This window comes from Brassica napus, chromosome C3, assembly GCF_020379485.1.
Source record: "Brassica napus cultivar Da-Ae chromosome C3, Da-Ae, whole genome shotgun sequence".
Lineage (NCBI taxonomy): Eukaryota > Viridiplantae > Streptophyta > Magnoliopsida > Brassicales > Brassicaceae > Brassica > Brassica napus.
Genome location: NC_063446.1, coordinates 52,204,272 through 52,223,825, shown reverse-complemented (window position 1 = coordinate 52,223,825; position 19,554 = coordinate 52,204,272). Strand labels below are relative to the sequence as shown.

At 38.6% G+C, this 19,554-nt stretch overlaps 1 protein-coding gene and 1 long non-coding RNA gene across 2 annotated transcripts; both read left to right on the top strand.

Annotated features, from left to right (window-relative positions):
• The first annotated feature begins 12,358 nt into the window (after positions 1-12,358).
• On the top strand, positions 12,359-12,892 carry LOC106349768. The gene has a single exon (XM_013789736.1). It carries the CDS (start codon positions 12,359-12,361, stop codon positions 12,890-12,892), a length of 534 nt encoding a protein of 177 aa, XP_013645190.1.
• A 975-nt stretch (positions 12,893-13,867) lies between these two features.
• LOC125583578 lies at positions 13,868-18,303 on the top strand. Its single transcript, XR_007320594.1, has 3 exons — positions 13,868-17,293; positions 17,402-17,686; positions 17,780-18,303. It is a non-coding gene; the product is annotated as an uncharacterized LOC125583578 (long non-coding RNA).
• Positions 18,304-19,554: the final 1,251 nt, after the last annotated feature.

Sequence of the window (19,554 nt, the reverse complement as noted above, 5' to 3'; positions counted from 1 at the left end):
AGCAGTTCTTGAAGTAGAGAAGAACTTCTCCAAGAATGCTCTCTTGCAATCATCCCAAGTGGTGATAGAGTCGCTAGGTAGAGACTTCTCCCACTGACGTGCCTTATCCCCCAAAGAGAAAGGGAATAGCTTGAGCTTTAAGGCATCTTCGGACACACCATTGGTTTTTGACAACCCACAGTAGCTGTCGAACTTGTCCAAGTGGTCAAATGGGTCCTCTAGAGCTAAGCCATGATACTTGTTGTTCTCGATCACGTTGAGGAGTCCTGACTTGACCTCAAAGTTGTTGGCTGCCACAGCCGGTGCTCGGATTCCTAGTCTATGACCATGAATGTTGGGCCGGTCATAAGTACCAATGGGTCGAGCTGCCCGCGGTTGGTGTTCTGCCCCTTGCGGTGGATCTGCCATATCAATATCCAATCTCTGCAAGTGGGCTTGTTGTTCTTCTTCTCTTCTAGCTCTAGTACACTCCCTCTCGAAAGCTCTGATGTCTGCTACTATTGGAACTAGGTTTGATGGACCTTTTCTCCTCAAGTTCATACACCTGAAAGTGAAAGGTAGGTGAAGAAGAAGAATCAGTAACAAAACAAAATTAAAATGACTTAGTCTCAAGCAAGTGACTAAATCTCAATGTTTAAATCTACTCAGAATTTGGCAACGGCGCCAATTTGATGTTAGGAGTTTTCAAGGCTCCTAAGACAAATATTGTAGTATAAATGATTGTCGAACCAGTTCTGAGAGATATGAAAGCACCGAGAATGCAAGTACTCACTTAATCTAAGTACAACCAATGATTTAGATGAGTTTTAAGCTATGACTAAAACTAAAAAGCAATAACAGAATGATACTTTCTTGACTAAGGGAAAAGAGAACTCATGGGCATAGGGATTAGACCTTGGGTGATCAAGTTTCGAACTAAGGATGACAAATGATCAATCAAACTATCTACCTTAAGCCTAGACACAATTCTAAGCAAGCTCTATGTCTAGATGAATGCTCATTTGCTAACATATCTCAAACATCAAATGTCTTTGGTTGAATATTATGAAAGCAATCATTACTAATAAGTCTATTAGCTATCTTAGCACCTTTAACAACAAATGTCTTTGGCAAAGTATACTAAAAGCCTAGGAGAGTTGTCTCAGGCATTTCATCAAACACCTTTCGGGTGGGAAATGCCTATTGATCAACTTTTGAGTGGCCAACTCAGAAGATGCATTAGGAATACTCTACTAGCAAGGAACAAGAATGATCTACATTAAAACATCCTAGAACTAACCTAATCACCCTTAATCTCCCTAACCCATGAATTCAAAAGGTGATTACTCACTAATCTCCATGATTCCTCTTAAACCCATATTGGATTTCAGATTAATCATGTAGAGAAATAGATAAGAAATCAACAAGAACACAAGAACATAACAATCAAAATCCAAGAGATAAACTTCTCAAGAGAGTTTTTGTGTATTTCTCAATAGATCAAAAGATCCTCTGCTTGGTGGCTACAAAAGATGGTTAAAACATAGGTTTTTCCAAGTGCAAAACGTCCAAAATAAATTGTAAAAAGGTCCTTGAGAAATCATGATTTTCGGCAGTAAAATAACGCAGAGCGACTTGCAGGTGTCGCTCTAGAAAGTCGCTCCAGGGCCGATTTTTGGTGTCTCCGGGCGAGAGGTCCCGAGCGACTTTGGTGTGTCGCTCCAACGGGTCGCTCTGGATCGGGAGCGACCTTGGTAGGTCGCTCTGAGAGGTCGCTCCAGGGTCATCTAAGACTGTTCGGAGTAACGAGAACGCGAGCGACTTCATGGCGTCGCTTTAGGAAGGTCGCTCTGAGAAGTGGGACACAGCGACTTCGTGATGTCGCTCCGGGAGGTCGCTCCCATGCTCGGTTCGTCCAATGGTCACCTTTTCACCTCTTTTGAGCTCCAAATGCACTCGAATGTCTCCAATAACCTCATGTGGTACTCCAGTACCTAATAGAGACTCATGTATGCAAAATGCAACCTAAACATGGCTAAATCCTAGTCTATATGATCAAAATGCACATGGACGAATGGATAAGATAATGGAAATATGCAAGATATCACAAACCAAGGCTTAGGCAAAGGCTATAGGAGTTGGTTTTCGATGGAGAAACTGCCAAGAAGCAGTTGGGCGGTTAAGGGGCCGGTTGGGAGCAGTTAGAGGCGTGAGGGTGCAAGAGGACAAGTGGCACCATTTCGGCCAATCCTTTGCAACCGATCGCCCAGGCAGTTATCTGATCCCTCTCTCTATAAATATAAGTCTCTGGGGTCAGTTTTGCACATGAATTTCCTTAGGGAAAACTCTGAGCAAATCGTGAGAGAGAGAGACAAGAGAAAGAGATCGGTGGCCAAGAAAGAAACCGTGGGAGTGGTGGTTTGATCTATTCCGGTAAGGCTTGAGAATGGATACCAGACAGAAGGACAAGGAGAAGGAGAAGGAGAAGGACATGGCGCCAGGGGAAAGAACTCCTAAGGTTATTGGTGTAGGCTGTGAACCATCGGCCCGAGCCGGCGGTTAATCCGATCGGGTTTGTGGCTGGTTTGGTGATCGGATGCATCCATCTCTCCCTCTCTTCTGTTTTGCCTTAACCTCTATATGTAATGTTATATTATGATTGATCAGATGTAGAGAGACTGAACCAAGGCCTTGGCCGGTTCAGAAATGGAGTCCTTGGCCTTTGGCCGGACTTAGCCATGAACGGCTACACCAAGGACTTATCGGATTGATCTAGATCGCTTGGGTATGATCCGGTCATGGCCTGTGTGGAAACCAAAATTTGCACTGTCGATTTCTGTTTAAATAACGAAAGTCAAGAAACCCTAAATTTCCCAGAGGTCCTGGATTCTCTGCGAGAGCCAACGACAAGTAACCAAATAAATGCGGAAAATATTTAAAGACAATAAAGCGAGTTTAGAAAGAGTTGATCTTATTTCGAATCCGTGTAAGAGCGTTGCGATCATTACAAAAGATTACAAAAGCTTCGGCCGCAAGAGCTGTCAGCGAGTTCCCTAGTTCTAACGACCAAAAACCTTAAACCTAGTTGAGTCGCAGCTCGATAACAACAAACGAAAAAGATATGAAAAAGGTTTTGATTTGATTTCAGACTGAACCTTATGAAAGGCTGCCTACGTACCCCTTTCGAGGATCAAGCCGAATGTAGTTCGATTGAAAGAGTAGAACAAGAGATCGAACTGCCTGGGCCAGTTCGTCTAGTAATCGGGTGTCGGTCAAAGAAACAGAGCATGTCGAGAATAATGCCTAAAAGTTTCTAAGTGCAGAGAGTTCTAAGTCTGAAAAAAATTTTCCTTTGTACCTCTCGCCTAGGACTCCTTATATACTCCTCCAAGGTCGGTTTTAGCTTTTCCCTTCCAGCCCTTAAGCCGTCTGAAGTGAAAATGGAGATACTCCATTTTTCTGATCTTCATGTTTATCCGCGGAAACTTAACATTTTTTATGCGGAAACTTATCTTTATATTTGTTTTTATAAATTAAAAACATAAACCGTCATAGTATCTACGAGCTAATTCTTAAAGAATCGTAAGTGGGCTTGTAGTCGCGTTTTAGACCTCCTTGGGCCGTCTTTCGACATAAAACGTTTGTTACGATTTTCTTTATGGAAAAAAAAAGTTATCGCGGTTTTTATCATAAAGTTTCAACGGTAACTTTAATCGGAATGATGTGAGAAATGATATGTCTGCGGTACATGGGAGCTAGCATTGAGGAACAGACGAGAATGCATGGATTTGGGTCGTACCCGTTGATCGATGTCCGAGACAGTTCGGTCGCCACGTAGCGACCTGGTCCGCGCTGGCTCGGTTGCTACGTAGTGGCCGAATGAAAGGTTTGGACGGTCGCTACGTAGCGACCGACCGAATGGCTTGGTCGGTACGGGTCGGTCGCTACGTAGCGACCGACTCGTTCGCGGGTCAGTCGCTACATAGCAACCGACCGAGTGGCTTGGTCGGCCGCCACGTAGCGACCGACTCGTTCGCGGGTCGGTCGCTATGTAGCGACCGACCGAGTGGCTTCGTCGGTCACTACGTAGCGACTGACCGAATGGTTTGTTCAGTCGCTACGTACTGACCGACACGTTCGCGGGTCGGTCGCTACGTAGCGACCTACCGAGTGGCTTGGTCGGTCGCGGGTCGGTCGCTACGTAGCGACTGACCGAATGGCTTGGTCGGTCGCTATGTAGCGACCGACTCGTTCGCGGGTCGGTCGCTACGTAGCGACCGACTTGTTCGCGGGTCGGTCGCTACGTAGCGACCGACCGAGTGGCTTGGTTGGTCGCTACGTAGCGACCGGCTCGTTCGCAGACCGGTCTCTACGTGGCGACCTTGTCTGGATCTTTATCTGACGTTTTATGAACGTGTTCTCGGACTATTGGTGTTTAGTTTCGACGAATCAACCGAGATTAGTACAAGATTTTACCGCAAAGTTCTTCGTAAAGATCTTTTTACGAAGATTTCTTTTCGTAAAAACGTTCATGCTGATTTTTACGGGGACTTTCAGACATTGATTCCATCGTAACCGATTTTAACCCCAACAGTTAGCCCCCCAGCTCGTTAAAACCATGAGCTTCTAGCGTGAGGTTCTATTGAATGGCTTGGAAAGTTAGGAAAGTTAGGTAAGTTAGGCGGAATTAATGGTTGAAAAGGTCTGTGGTAAGTGGTCTTCTCGCTCTCCTAAGAGTGGAACGCGATAAGATTGGGGCTGCACCTTATGACAGGTGCCTACGTACCCTTGTTGAAGGGTCAAGCCTTTCGTAGTTTGTCTTGGAGTTAAGGTTCTTATGACATGTTTTCCAGCGAGACCTTTACGGTCTAGTTTATATGTAGAGGTTATCAGGCATGTTGCTGCCGATGGCATTTTATATAGGTGTAGAGGGAAGACTACGAGTTGTCATTTCGTAATCTAACTCTGTTTGAATTGCTAAATCCGTGATCTGTTTCGAGAGTTTTTGCAGTGTGTAAACTTGCGGGATTTCTGAAGACGCCCGAATATTGGCCAAGAGACAAATTTTGGGATCTCGTATCAGGGTGTTTGATACTATGCCTAGAGATGTTAGAGACCAGTGTGTTGGGTTTAGGGCAAGACCTAGGTCTAATCACGGCTTTAAGGGTGTAATGACTACTTCGACTTACGTTTCCCGTATCTTTTTCGACCTGATTCCATCCCGCTTTAAAGTCCGCAATATATTCTCGGCTTACGTGACTTGTATGGTAGGAATCGAGCATCTCTTCGAGGACAATTTTTAAGTCTCCCGAAAGTGCTGACCAAAATTTCGGATTTTTTTTTTAATATAGCGCTATTACCCTTGTGTCGGGTGTACGAGAGCTATCTCTACGAGATGGCTAAGTCTGTTTAGGACGTTAAGAGATTGTTGTGATCAGCAACAAACTTATCGGTAGATATTACCGTTTTTGAGTCTTCGCGAAGAATACATGTTTGAGAAGATGTTAGTATGTATGACTGTTTGGTCTTCCAAGAAGGTGCCATAATCGAGGAAAGTAATTTTGTCAAAAAATGGTTCTTCAGGCGTCTGCGACGTCTCACAATGCTGAAGATTGATTTTTTCTTTCGTATGTCGCGTTTCGTGCTTGAAATGTTCGCGTGCTCGAAGATGTTTCGTAATATTGCAAGGGTTTATTCTTAGCCCTGCGTTTGAAAAACATTCTGGTTTGTCTACGGATGTTCGCAGCCAAAATTGTTTTTCCTGTTTGGATGCTAATAATTTGATTTGCGATCGAGAAATTAGGATTGAGGGGTTGCGTAAATTTGACCATGGGAAGAAGCGTTTTCCTTCGTAGTGCTTTGTGAAGTGTTGGCTTTCCGAGATCTATTTCGTGCATTTTTGAGGATGTTTCGTATAGCTCTAGAAGCTTTGTTACAAATTTTTCCTTACATGCCGCGTATTATGGGTAAAACATAGCAGGCTTAAAGTGAATTGTGGAATGTATCGAACTTGGTCGATTGTCGACAAATTTTGGTTTTCCGTTAACCGTTTGGTTGTTAGGACTGAGTTTCGTTATGAAGAATTTATCATACGATTTCTGGTTGTGGGCTATACGATAATTATTCTCTTAATAGTCACACGACATTTTTAGAAAAATCGTAGATTGTCATTTAGCCGTTAAGTGATGGAGCGATGGTTTCTCAAATAGTTTGGCTTGGCGTGAAGGATGTGTTCACTCAGATAGCCAAGGATGTTGTAGGTCAAGGATTAGACCATGGTACTTTAACAATTAAGGTCATGTTAGTTTACGATCGTCCTTAAAGGGGATGACAAATTCTGGTTTGGACCTTTACTGGAAGGCGTAATTGACCGACGGCCAAAGAGCGCTTATCAAGATTGATAGGCAAAGTTTGCAAGAGTTATACGTGTTAAGATGGCTGATAGTCATAGAAAACGATTCTATGCTTTAGGTTTCAGTTATACGATGAATGTTTCGTATAAATGTTACCTATAGTCTTATGAAAATTGATTCATTTTTGTCTGAGGAAAACGTAGCCTAAGAGGTTTGATACATAACCAGTGCGGAGTCAGTTGCGGGATGATTGCCTGCTCGGATGTGACCGAGGAGAACGAAACGCAGAAGCCAGTGAGCCGCATGGCTAAAATATGAGATCTATTAAATCGTAATGCGAAGAGATCTCTCTTTAGATTGGTCATCCAAAGTCAGATTTTACAGCTTTGTGTTTGCTATACAAAATATACTTCTTCGTAAAACAAGTTATGTTTACTTTCAGAAGTTTCTTCGTAAGACTTGGTCTGATTGTACGAAGGATTTTTCGTGTAAGTAATGGGGACCGGTTTTACGAAGATTATAAATCGGTGATATGTATACACATGTCAAAGTAGTCTTGTTTCTGCAGGTTTTACGAGAAACGTTTCTGCTGTGATTTCGATCGTAGAAATTTTTATACGAAAATGGCTTTATAAAGCTGGAAAGGGCTTCAAGACTTTGGCTAATCGTCGAGTTTCGGTTTGATATTGGTGCAGGTTTTCTATACACATGATTGCGACAAGAAATATTTTATAGTCTTTTGAGATATGTTCATGATCGTCTAGATATGTTGGTAGCGTTTAGACGAATTTTAGATTGTCGTTTGCTTTTTTGGGACGATTTATGGAGGCATCGTATTGCCTAAATGTTTTTCTGCCTATTGTTGCGAGAATTTGCTTTGACGAAAGTGTTTTCTTGATGACAAGGCAAAAGTTTTTGAAGTTTGGGAGTATACGAGTATAGTATATGTACCTACTCCCCCCTTATTTTAATGAAAGAAAACGGTTGAACCGATACTTTGAAGGGTTGGGTATGTTTCTTCTTCCGAGAATTGGAATGATCGACAGTCTTGGTCGATTTAAAGACGACGCTGGGACTGTGAATTGGATGTTGACGACTTGGGATATGTCGGCTTTAAGAAACTCACTAGAAACGAATCAGTTTTAAGACGACGTTCGTGTCGCTAGTTCTTTCTTTCTTTAGGAAGTGATCTGAATATGCGTGGCGATCGTTTCTCGATTTTCAGAGAATTTAGATCATTTTGCAAGATCTGCCTGAACAGTCATGGAACAATATACCGGGACAGGAAAAATCGCCTAAGACTTAGTTCACTAGACTATCCACCTAGGTTTTAAGTTCCTAAAGTTCTACAGCAGTCTCAAAGGCATTTCTATTTCTTAGTAATTTCCTACGAAAATTTCAAGCCTGATTTCAAGTCGGAAATACCTTAGTTCTCTCGAAGATTCAGGTTAGCCTCTTCTCTGTTTTGCTTGCTCATTTGCCCTTACTCTTTTCGTGTATCTCTGCCCATTTCGAATAGCTAGAATATTGATTCTTCATGGACTTCTCTGCTTTCCTGGCTGTGTTTAGGCTGCTGCCAATATTTGCAGTTTTCGTGATCCATGTTTCAATCTTTGTATCATTGGATTTACGAAAATGAATGATCATCTCGTTGAAAACTTTTTTAGGCGTTTTGGAATAGCCAGGGATGACCAAGAGGTGCCAAGGATGATCAGAAAGACTTACCAGGTGATGAGATTTTGGCGATAGATGGAGACGCGAGAGGAAGGATGGTGAGACCGTGGAGAGAGGTGGATGGGCGAATTTTGATTCTCGGATTTCGCTCCACCTCATTCCTTATCCGAGATTCTTTTTCTATAATTGTTGTTAGATTTTCGAAGGTTGCCAAATGTTACCAACTTTAGTTTTACGAAAAAAATTTCGACAAATAATATCGAGTTTAATTTTGAGAAAGTTATTCCGAAAAATGTTATCGATTTTAATTTTATGAAAGTTGTTTCGTAAAAGGTTTTCAAATTTTGGTTCTACGAGAGCCGTGACGAGTTTAATTATTGCAACCAAACTTCATCAGAAGTTTTTCTCTATCCGTGGGATTGATCCGTGGAAGTTTTGAGTAGTTTTTTCGAAGTAAGATTTAGGTGAAAAATATCGACAACTCGCGGAATTTGTTACTATGGAAGTGATACTTGAATTCTTCAGAAAACGTTTTAGCGGTGGGGATACGATCTCCCGTTTTGCTTTATTTAGTCTTCGTCAGCCGTTTTAGGTTTCGAGTGATTCTATAGAAATTAGCTTCATTTCTCTGAAAGTTATTTGGAAGAAGTACAGTCGTGGGGGTTTCATAACCGATTTGCTGCGCTTCATTTTTCTAAGATAAATCTAGGGTTTTCCGAAAGATATTCGGAAGAAGTACAGCAGCGAGTTATGTACCTGATTTGTTGTGCTTCTTTTTTTCCGCGACTAACCTAGGGTTTTTCCGCAAGATAGTCGGAAGAAGTACAACGGCGAGTTATGTACCCGATTTGTTGTGCTTCCTTTTTCCGCGATTAACCTAGGGTTTTTCTGCTGTTTTGGGGAGAGGAAGTTTAACTTTTCCGAAAAGTTTTCGGAAAAAGTGTTTTGGTAAAACCCTTACACGTTGAGATTTCTTTAGTTCAGTAATGAGCCAAACTTACGGGGTTTGATAAGATTTATCGTTTCCCTTTATGTTTAGAAAGAGAAATTGTGAGCTCATTTCATTGCACTTCCTGTGGCGAAAAGTCGCGGCAAGGTTTTTGATTTTCTCAAGAATTGTGGCGTTTGCGTAAGCGTTGGCCATAGGCGCAGTGGCGGCTGGATTTGTCTTACCAGCGTTGTTGCGAACTGTGATTTTGTCTTTCTTATTTCCAGACATTGTTTTGATCAAGCGTTTTGCGACTATGAGTTTGAGTAATCCGTACCCCCCTCCCCCTCCTTCAAGCGCCAAACTGTGGGAACCGATATTCACACTCTAGATTTCCGTTTAAATTAGGAAAATCAAGAAATTCTAACTTTCCCAGAGGTCCCGGATTCTCTGCGAGAACCAACGACAAGTAACCAAATAAATACGGAAAATATGTAAAGACAATAAAGCGAGTTTAGAAAGAGTTGATCTTATTTCGAATCCGCGTAAGAGCGTTGCGATCATTACAAAAGATTACAAAAGCTTCGTCCGCAAGAGCTGTCAGCGAGTTCCCTAGTTCTAACGACCAAAAACCTTAAACCTAGTTGAGTCGCAGCTCGATAACAACAAACGAAAAAGATATGAAAAAGGTTTTGCTTTGATTTCGGACTGAAACTTATGAAAGGCTGCCTACGTACCCCTTTCGAGGATCAAGCCGAAAGTAGTTTGATTGAAAGAGTAGAACAAGAGATCGAACTGGCTGGGCCAGTTCGTCTAGTAATCGGGTGCCGGTCATAGAAACAGAGCATGTCGAGAATAATGCCTAAAAGTTTCTAAGTGCAGAGAGTTCTAAGTCTGAAAGAAATTTTCCTTTGTGCCTCTTACCTAGGACTCCTTATATACTCCTCCAAGGTCGGTTTTAGTTTTTCCCTTCCTGCCCTTAAGCCGTCTTAAGTAAAAAATGGAGTTATTCCATTTTTTCCGATCTTCATGTTTATTCGCGGAAACTTAACATTTTTTCTGCGAAAACTTATCTTTATATTTGTTTTTACAAAATAAAAACATAAACCGTCATAGTATCTACGAGCTCATTCTTAAAGAATCGTAAGTAGGCCTGTAGTCGCGTTTTAGACCTCGTTGGGCCGTCTTTCGACATAAAACATTTGTTACGATTTTTTTTTCGACAAAAACAAGTTCTCGCGATTTTTATCGTAAAGTTTCAACGGTAACTTTGATCGGAATGGTGTGAGAAATGATATGGCTGTGGTACATGGGAGCTAGCATTAAGGAACAGACGAGAATGCATGGATTTGGGTCGTACCCATTGATCGATGTCCGAGACAGTTCGGTCGCTACGTAGCGACCTGGTCCATGCTGGATCGGTTGCTACGTAGTGACCGAACGAAAGGTTTGGTCGGTCGCTACGTAGCGACCGACCGAGTGGCTTGGTCGGTCACTACGTAGCGACCGACCGAATGGCTTGGTCGGTCGCTACGTAGAGACCGACTCGTTCGCGAGTCAGTCGCTACGTAGCTACCGACCGAGTGGCTTGATCGGTCACTACGTAGCGACCGATTCGTTCTCAGGTCGTTCGCTACGCAGCGACTGACCGAATGGCTTGGTCAGTCGCTACGTAGCGACCGACCGAGTGCTCGTTCGCGGACCGGTCGCTACGTGGAGACCTTGTCTGGATCTTTATCTGACGTTTCATGAACGTGTTCTCGGACTATTGGTGTTTAGTTTCGACGAATCAACCGAGGTCAGTGCAATATTTTACCGCAAAGTTCTTCGTAAAGATCTTTTTACGAAGATTTTTTTTCGTAAAAACATTCATGCTGATTTTTACGGGGACTTTCAGATATTCATTCCGTCATGACCGATTTTGACCCCAACAGCCTGCCTTAGGCGCGCCTGATCCTATGAAGGATCTGAGTCTGGCCGGTTGTTTCTGTGATGTTTTGGGATATGATTGATTAAGGAATACTAGGGAACCGAACCATGCATGATTAGTTTTTGATGTTAGGTTATCGGCCATGTATTGATTGATGTGTATGGATTGGTTTCAGGATCGGACTTGGACCGTGGTAAAGGAAAGGCACCGTGAGGACTCAAGCCATGGGAAGATATGTGGTGATTGAGTCATTATTGATAGATGTGAAGTATTGATAGCTTATTGTGCAAACTGTGAACTTATGATAGACTAAGTGTATAACTTATTAGTATGAACGTATGGATGATGTATGGATCTCATTTATTATATATATACAATCGATTTTCCCCTTATGTTCATCCTGTTAAGTTGATTTGTTGATGAACCTCAATTGAAATGAAATGGACTTAGAATCTAAAGACTTAAAACCGGATTCATATAGACATAATCAAGTGGTAAGGCCGCGGATCAGTTTGGGCCTAAGGGCCAGGGATCGGGTCATTAAACTCTCTGTGTAACTACAGAATCTTTCTCGGTTCAAGTCAAAGAAGAGCTAGTTGGTTTCTTCAAAAGCGAAAGAGGTCTAAGACAGGGGTGTGCCCCCCTCACCATATCTGTTTGTGATCAGCATGCACGTCCTATCGAAGTTGTTGGATAAGTCAGCAGCTGAGCATCGGATAGGATATCATCCTAAGTATAAAAACTTGAGTCTCACACACTTAAGCTTTGCTGATGATATTCTTGTTTTCTCAGATGGGACTACTCGACCCATGGAAAGCATTCTGGAGGTCTTCAAGAAGTTTGAAATTATTTCAGGTTTAATGATGAGTGTAGAAAAGTCTACGATTTTTTTTTTGTGCTGGAGTGGCGGATAGTACAAGACAAGAACTTCAAGACCAATTCAGTATGGAGGTTGGTGTGCTTCCGGTGCGCTACCTAGGGCTTCCTCTCCTAACTAAGCGAATGGGAAGGGCTGATTACCAACCTCTTATTCAGAAAATCAAGAAGCGCATTAGTTTGTGGACAAATCATTTTCTATCTATGGCTGGTCGGCTGCAGCTTATAAAGTCAGTGCTAATGAGTATTGCGAGCTTCTGGATGTCTTCTTTTTGTCTCCCAGGGGAATGTTTGAAAGAGATTGATAGTTTGTGTTGTGCTTTTCTTTGGTCTGGTCCAACTCTAAGTGTGAAGCGAGCAAAGGTAGCATGGAGTACAGTTACTATGTTAAAATCTGAGAGAGGACTCGGCTTACGACCATTAAAGGAAGTTATTGTAGCATGCTGCCTGAAGCTCATATGGAGGATCCCGACATCTCGGTCTCTCTGGGCTCGTTGGGTGAAATCATATTTTCTCAAGGGTGAGACTTTCTGGGCAGTGAAAAGTAGCACAACACTGGGCTCTTGGATGTGGTGAAAGCTCTTAAAGTATAGAGACAAAGCAAAAGAATTTCACAGAATGGAAGTGAGGAATGGTAAAACAACCTCGTTCTGGTACGACACTTGGTCAAAGATGGACCACTTGTTAGATCTTACGGGTGTTCGGGGATGTGTGGACATGGGGATCTCGTTGAAAGCAAGTATTGTGACTGATGTTGCTCGCCGGCCATGGCGTCATCGCTCAGACTTGTATAATATGATTGAGGATGCACTTCATACACAGCGAAGTAAGATGACTCTGAGGGAGGATGTAGCTCTATGGAAGTCGAATCTGGAAGTCATTAAATTAAAGTTCAGCACCAAGAACACATGGTCTCTTATAAGAAGCTCTGCGCCTACCGTCAATTGGCACTCCAATATCTGGTTCACCCATTCGACGCCGAAGTACGCTTTCATGGTGTGGCTTGCAATGCATAATAAGCTGTCAACAGGAGACAGAATGCTCTTATGGAACGTTGGCATTGATGTGATCTGTGTTTTGTGTCAACAACAGTTGGAAACAAGAGATCATCTCTTCTTTGGCTGCACTTACTCTCAGAATTTTTGGTTGTGATTAGTGCGATGTCTACTCCCCTCTCGCTTGTCATACCAATGGCAGGACATCATTGTGATTCTTGCAGACAACTCTATCTCGACGCTGAAGCTCTATCTCATACGCTACAACTTTCAAGCGGCTCTACACTCTATTTGGAGGGAACAGAATAATACGACGCCATGGGAATCAGTCAACTCTAGCGGGGCAGCTGACTGCTATGATAGATAGACAGATTCGCAATCAATGTCTACTAATCATCTCCAAGAGAATTCGACACCACGAAGGTGTTCTGCAAGTCTGGCTTTTTATTAGATAGTCAAAAATGTGCTCTGCTTTGTAGAAAAACTTTCTAGTTAAAGTAGCAACTAGGTGTTTTCCTGCACCATGTGCAGTAAGGAATTTTTTAAATCTAATTTATATTTAAAAATAAATTTTATTATATATTATATATTTTACTATTTTCTTACTAATATTTAATATAGATTTGATATATATTAAATCAATTTGCATAAAACTAATAAAAATTGTATAATTATCAAAACTTTAGCCTAAACAATATTTATAAAATTTGTAGATATATATGAAACTAATGATTTTACTATTAGATATTTAATTTTTTTAAAATTGTAAATTTTTTTGAAACCTTTAATAATACAAATTGTATAATTATACAAAAATAATAACTTTTCGAAATTTGAAATGTTATATATGAATATATTTATTTTATAGATGATGTATGAGCTATTACTATATTTAAAAAAAAGTTTACCAAAAAGAAATATCAATATTAAATATAATATCTGAATTATTACCATATTCTAATAAGTTTGCCAAAAATATAAATCAACATTAAATGAAATTATCCATGTCATATTTTTCTGGAAGCCATGTCATCAATTTCAGTAGCCATGTCATATTTGTTTTGTGAAATTGATTGTAAAAAGGAAATGTGGCAAAATCACTTCGCAAATATAGTCTAGGGGATAGGTGTAACACATACTTTTTCTGAATAAATTTTACATATTAGTCAAAAAAAGACCAAATTTTCTTAATTCGTGTATAAAATTCAAAATAATTTATTATTAATGGGAGCGAGGAATGCAAGAGCGAGTCAGTCTTCACTTCACTCGGAGATAAATGCTCTTATTTGGGGAATGGAGTGTATAAGAAATCTAAGACAATTCACTGTTACATTTGAACAGATTGTTTTCAGTTGGTGAAGATGGTTTAGGAACCAGAAGAATGGGTAGACTTTGCAAGTTACTCAGAAGACATACATATCTTGAAGAGAAGTTTCAACAGCTCAGAGCTCATTCATATACCACATGCGAATAATTCAAGGGCGGACGTCTTGCACGCAGTGAAAGGAAGCAATCGTTGTTTGTTGTCTATATGAATATGGAGCTATCAGTTTAGTTTGCAGAGTGTACATGATTCTGTTTACGTTGCTGACAAAAAAAAATATTATTGTTGCAATTGTTTAATCCAAAATGAAAGTAGCTATATTTTTAGGTGAAAAGTTTTCATTAACCGTGTCAAACAACAATATCCTAGTAGATGACCAATTTATTTTATGATATTAATTAATAGGTAGTTACAATTAGATACACAATCCCCTATGATTTAAAAAAACGTTTATCCAGCTCTCTCTCTCTCTCTATCTATCTCTCTTTCACATAGAAGATGAGATGAGAAAATTTGATGTAAAATAGTTATCTTCGATCATTTAGATCGACTTTTTGTTTCCGGTTGCGTTTTAACTTTTTTGCATGGTGATTTTGTAGTGTCTCAGTTTAAAACCAGCTGTTCTTCAAGGTTTTCTTCTTTTATATGGTTTTAGACTGAATTTATAAAGGCTTTGATTATATCCAGGGTTCTTGCTTATGGTTTTCTTTCGTGAGACTATGAAATCCTGACTAGCTTAAGTCGAGTTGCCTCCATCAGAGGAGACGCTTTCAACTATTTTTAAGGAAATTAGTCTTTATCTCCTCTGTTTCGTCTGTGAAACGGCATATAGGTAAGGCTTTCTTTTGGAAAAGAGAAGGATGAGGAAATATTAGATCGATTGGTTAACAAAGGAGTAAGAAGAGTTGGCGTTTTGTTTAGCGGTCTGACAAAGATTCTTCGATGAATCGATTCGATTAGTCTCAAGATTGATAATCTGAAGATGTTGGGTGGTTCGATTGAGGCGGCGGCAGAGGCGAAAGAGGATTTTGGTGAAACTTGCCGTGTTCAATGTTTCCTTTCTCCAGAAACTTCATGAATTGTTGCGTGTCTTCGTGAAGAGAAGCGATTGGAACATGTGGCGGGCATGGAGGTAGGCATTAGGATTGTCAGCCGATACAAAAAATTAGGCCGGAGTCTCAGGTTCAGCATGTAATGGTCCATTTGGCCTTTTCCATAATGGAAATTAAGTTAACAAAAAAACAACTTTTATCATAATAATAGCTCCAATTATCAAAATGCCTAAAATAAATTTAACAAATAAAAAAATAAAAAAAAAGATAAAAGATATTTATACCCATAACATTAATTAATCGACGACTTATAATTTAGATTTCAGTGGGGTTCAGGGGGAGGTGGGGATAGGATAGACTTGCGCAAATAAACCGAAGCTGGAAATCCGAACTGAACCCAACCCCATAAAAATGAATCCGAACCAATTCAAATCTAACGTAAATATCTTATGGATTTTGTTGTACGGTATTTTGGGTTATGAGTTTTACCCGAAACGAATCCGAACCCAAATGGATATCCAAAAAAATCAAAATCCTTACAATGAACTCGTACCAAACCCGATATCATTCTCGAATATGTATCCAAAATATATTAAGATATAATTGAATACCTACAATAATTATCTATTACATGGATAATTAACTCAAATATTTAGTTTAATATATATTTGGTATTTGGTCAATATTGATGTTCTTACAACTGCATTTGAACTTTACTTCTGAACAAGTTTACTTGTGAAGTTTAAACAATGTTGTTTTATTTTAAAGTTTAGATAATGTTTTCCACGTTTATAGAATTAGTAGTTGTTAATTTTAATTTGTTTACATTTCATTATGTATAATTCTCGTTTGCACAAAGCATGTCTGATGTTGTCACATATGGTTGATAGACAAGTCTCATATGGTTGATAGACGAGTCTCCATAAGTTGTTTTGTTTTGAAAGACAACAATATGGCTTCAAGAAACCACATACACAAATTTATTAATAGATTGAAAATATATTGAATTCAATTAAGTACAAATTAATACTTTTGAATGTTTCAAGGCAAGTCTTTCTCGGAACCGAATATTGAAATAAAGTGTAAAAAAAAAATATTTTTAAAAAAAAAAAGTTTCGGATATTGAATAAAGTTTCTTATAAATATTTTTATTTTAATATTTATTTAAATATTTGTTTATATTTATATATCTCTAGAATAAGTGCATAATCCCCCTATATATTAAAAGAGAAGTCACTTACTTCTCAATAGATGGCAATCATACAGACCTTCTCAGAAAATTTCTCTTAATCTTATTGGTTGATTTTTGATAATTTTTTTTAAAAAAAAATCAGCGGGAAAGAGCTAACCTAGAACTACTTAATTTAGGTTTCCAAACACTTTAAAAAATAAAGACAAAACACTAAGAGTGTGACTGGTGATCAAGGAAATGAGGAGGAACACTATGTTCCTTAACATTCTTTAAATTTTTTACCATTCATGAGGAATATGTTTTCCTTTTCATTCCTCTTCATTCCTTTATTTGTAGAGAATTATAGAACAAATCAATTCCTTATTAATTTTGATAAGGAACCATCATTACTCGTCATTCCTAAAATTTTATTTCTACTCATTCCTTTCCTATCCGTTCCTATTGTTTCCACACGATGGTTACCAGTCACACCCAAGCCTTTCTCTTTTGTCGATTAGAAGAACCAAAAGTTGAAATTTTTTCAAGGTTTCCCTTTGATCATTTTAATTGGATTTGGGGATTAAATTGATATGGTGAATCGAAGGCCGAGCAGAACCAGAGGAGAACTGCTTCCTTGTCTCGGGAACACTTGCAAAATTTGATGCTTGATTTTGGCTGAAATGCTCTCTTTATGTTTGCTTGGGGTGGGAATCAATTTGACCTCAGATGTTATTTTGATATGTTGCAGATCGAGCCACTAATGAGTTTATAAGGAGCAAAATATATGTTATTTTGATCCCTAAAATCCAGCGTCCTAAACTTCCACACTACTCTCTGCTTTTTTTTGTTTGAAGAAAATCTCTCTCTAGAGAGGAACTCGGATGTTGCAGTCAGATAGTGTCTTCAGCCAAAACCTGACAGTACTCTATAAATGCAGTGAAGTAGTGTTACTCCGGAGTAGCCAAGAGATATTGTGTGTGTTACTCGTGGATGTTTCTACTTCTTCAGAAGGTTTGGCTGGTCTTCCCGTCTCCTCTTTTGCTCTTTATGTCTTAATATTATATGTTCTGTAACTTCTGTTGATGCTGACTCGCTTTTCTTGACCCCTGGAGTATGCAGACAGAAATTTAAGGTTACTGTGTTCGCATGCTATCAATGATATACAAGATGCCTCAGTTGGTCTAGGACTTCAAGTTATAAGGTTAGTCTTTAATGGTTCTGCTTTTAAACTTGATTCTGTCCCCATGTTCCTAATCTCTCTCTTACTTTCTGGTGGAGGCTACAATTTAAGGAGGGCACAGAGTACAATTTCATAAGAGGGAGCATCGAGAAAACAACAGTTTTACTCAAAATCATTAAAATCTTGGATTCTCAAGCTACGGAACCTATATGTTCTTTGGGAAGGTGAGCTATATCATCATTTTTTTTCTTCAGTTCTTTTCCTATTGCACATGCCGTTTTCTGATTTGACATGTATTGAAACTTAAATGAGAGCAGGGAAAATATACAAATGGAAATGTTTGAGAAAGAAATACGTGGTGGTCTGTAGCTGAATATATTCCTGTATAGTGTTATCCAGTTTCAGAGCAGCACTCTTGGAGGTATATTCTTTCTTTCGCAAAAGATTGATTGAGAAATGGTTCATATCAAATATGTAGTTGTTTGAAGCTGGGGATATACCAGTGACTTTTCCTAGATAGTTGTTAGACCAATTTGAAGCGTTCAGTTTTCTTGGGCCAATGTATCTGTAGGATTTAGTATAAAATATAGATTTCATAGCCTATTTAGAAAAGCCCAAACCTATTATCGATTTTGAAAAGAAGAACATATTTTTGTAATAAATCATTTATTTATTTAAAATTACAAGGGATTTTTGTATTACTTCCGCAAGTTGCAAAGTAACTTATGAATAGTTTAAATGTAAGTTACCTTATTTAGAGAAAACATTTCTTGCCCAAGTTATTATCACATTTATTGAAATTTTAAATGCCAATTTACCTTAATGTTTCTAAATTCTTAATTCGTTTGTAATGAATTACCTTATTACAATATATAATCCCCTGTGAAATAGTTAATAGGAGAATAACTTTCTTTAATCTATTTCAATATTTATTGTGAAAAATAAATATAGAAACGTCATTTATTTCTGAAAGGTCGACAATATAAAGTTGCCTTATTGAGAATATGCATTTCTTGCACAAGTTAGTATCACATTAATTCGACTTTTAAATCTTTCTAAATTGTTAATTCGTTTTTAATGACTTACCTTATTTTAAATATGCATTACTTGCGCAAGTTCTTATATATTAAATGCAAACCAGCTTATGACAATGTAGAGTTAATATCTTTCTTTAGGGGGGGGGGGGGGGGTTATTGGAACCAGAATTTGGAAAGAGTTGAGTGATTTTAGAATTTGACAGATTTTTAAAAGTTTAGTAGATTTCACAAATGTTTCCTAATTTCTATCAAATATTTTGTATTGATTTCTATAAATTATTATTGATTATTAAGAATTTGCACAATATAGTTTTTCAAAAAGTTTTTGCTTCTAAGGTACAAAAAAAGTTGTAGAAATTTTCAACAATGAATTTCAATGAGACACTATTATATTATCGTTTGGTGTGTTTACATAGACAAATGCATTTTATGGTATTAGTTATTTGTGTTATGCATGGTTTGTTCTTAGTTATGTTGTGAAAATAATCATTTTTTATCTTCATACTACATGACATATTTTTAATATAGTCTTGTTTTCATTGACATTTTTTTGAGACACCACTCATACAAACGAAAAATTATGTTAGAACACACCAATTATGAAACTTATTGACAAAGAGATCTTCTGAAAATCACATGTCAAACAAGAAAAATATATCATAAAGTGTGGGAATGTTTTTATTGGTACACAGATTTCAGAAATCTTATGAATAGACATACTATTTTCAAAGTCTAGCTTATGAGTTAAAATATAAAGAATTTAGTTCCCAATAACCATAGATTTGAATAGAATAGCAAAATCAATAAAAACTAAACTTTTTGAATAACAAAAGATTTGAATAGAATTTAAAAGTCTTAAAACCAATAACAATGGATTTTAGAAAGATTTTTAAAATCCATAAACCAATAACCATGCATGGATTCTTAAAATTTTATAATTCTTTAAAAATTATTAAACCAATAACCCCTCTTAATCTATTTCAATATTTATTGCGGAAAATTAATATTCAAACGTCATTTATTATGAAAAGTCGATTATATATAAAGATACTCCC

Coding starts and splice junctions, on each gene's coding strand:
- LOC106349768 (XM_013789736.1), top strand. CDS start 12,359: ATGGAAGTGAGGAATGGTAAAACAACCTCGTTCTGGTACGACACTTGG.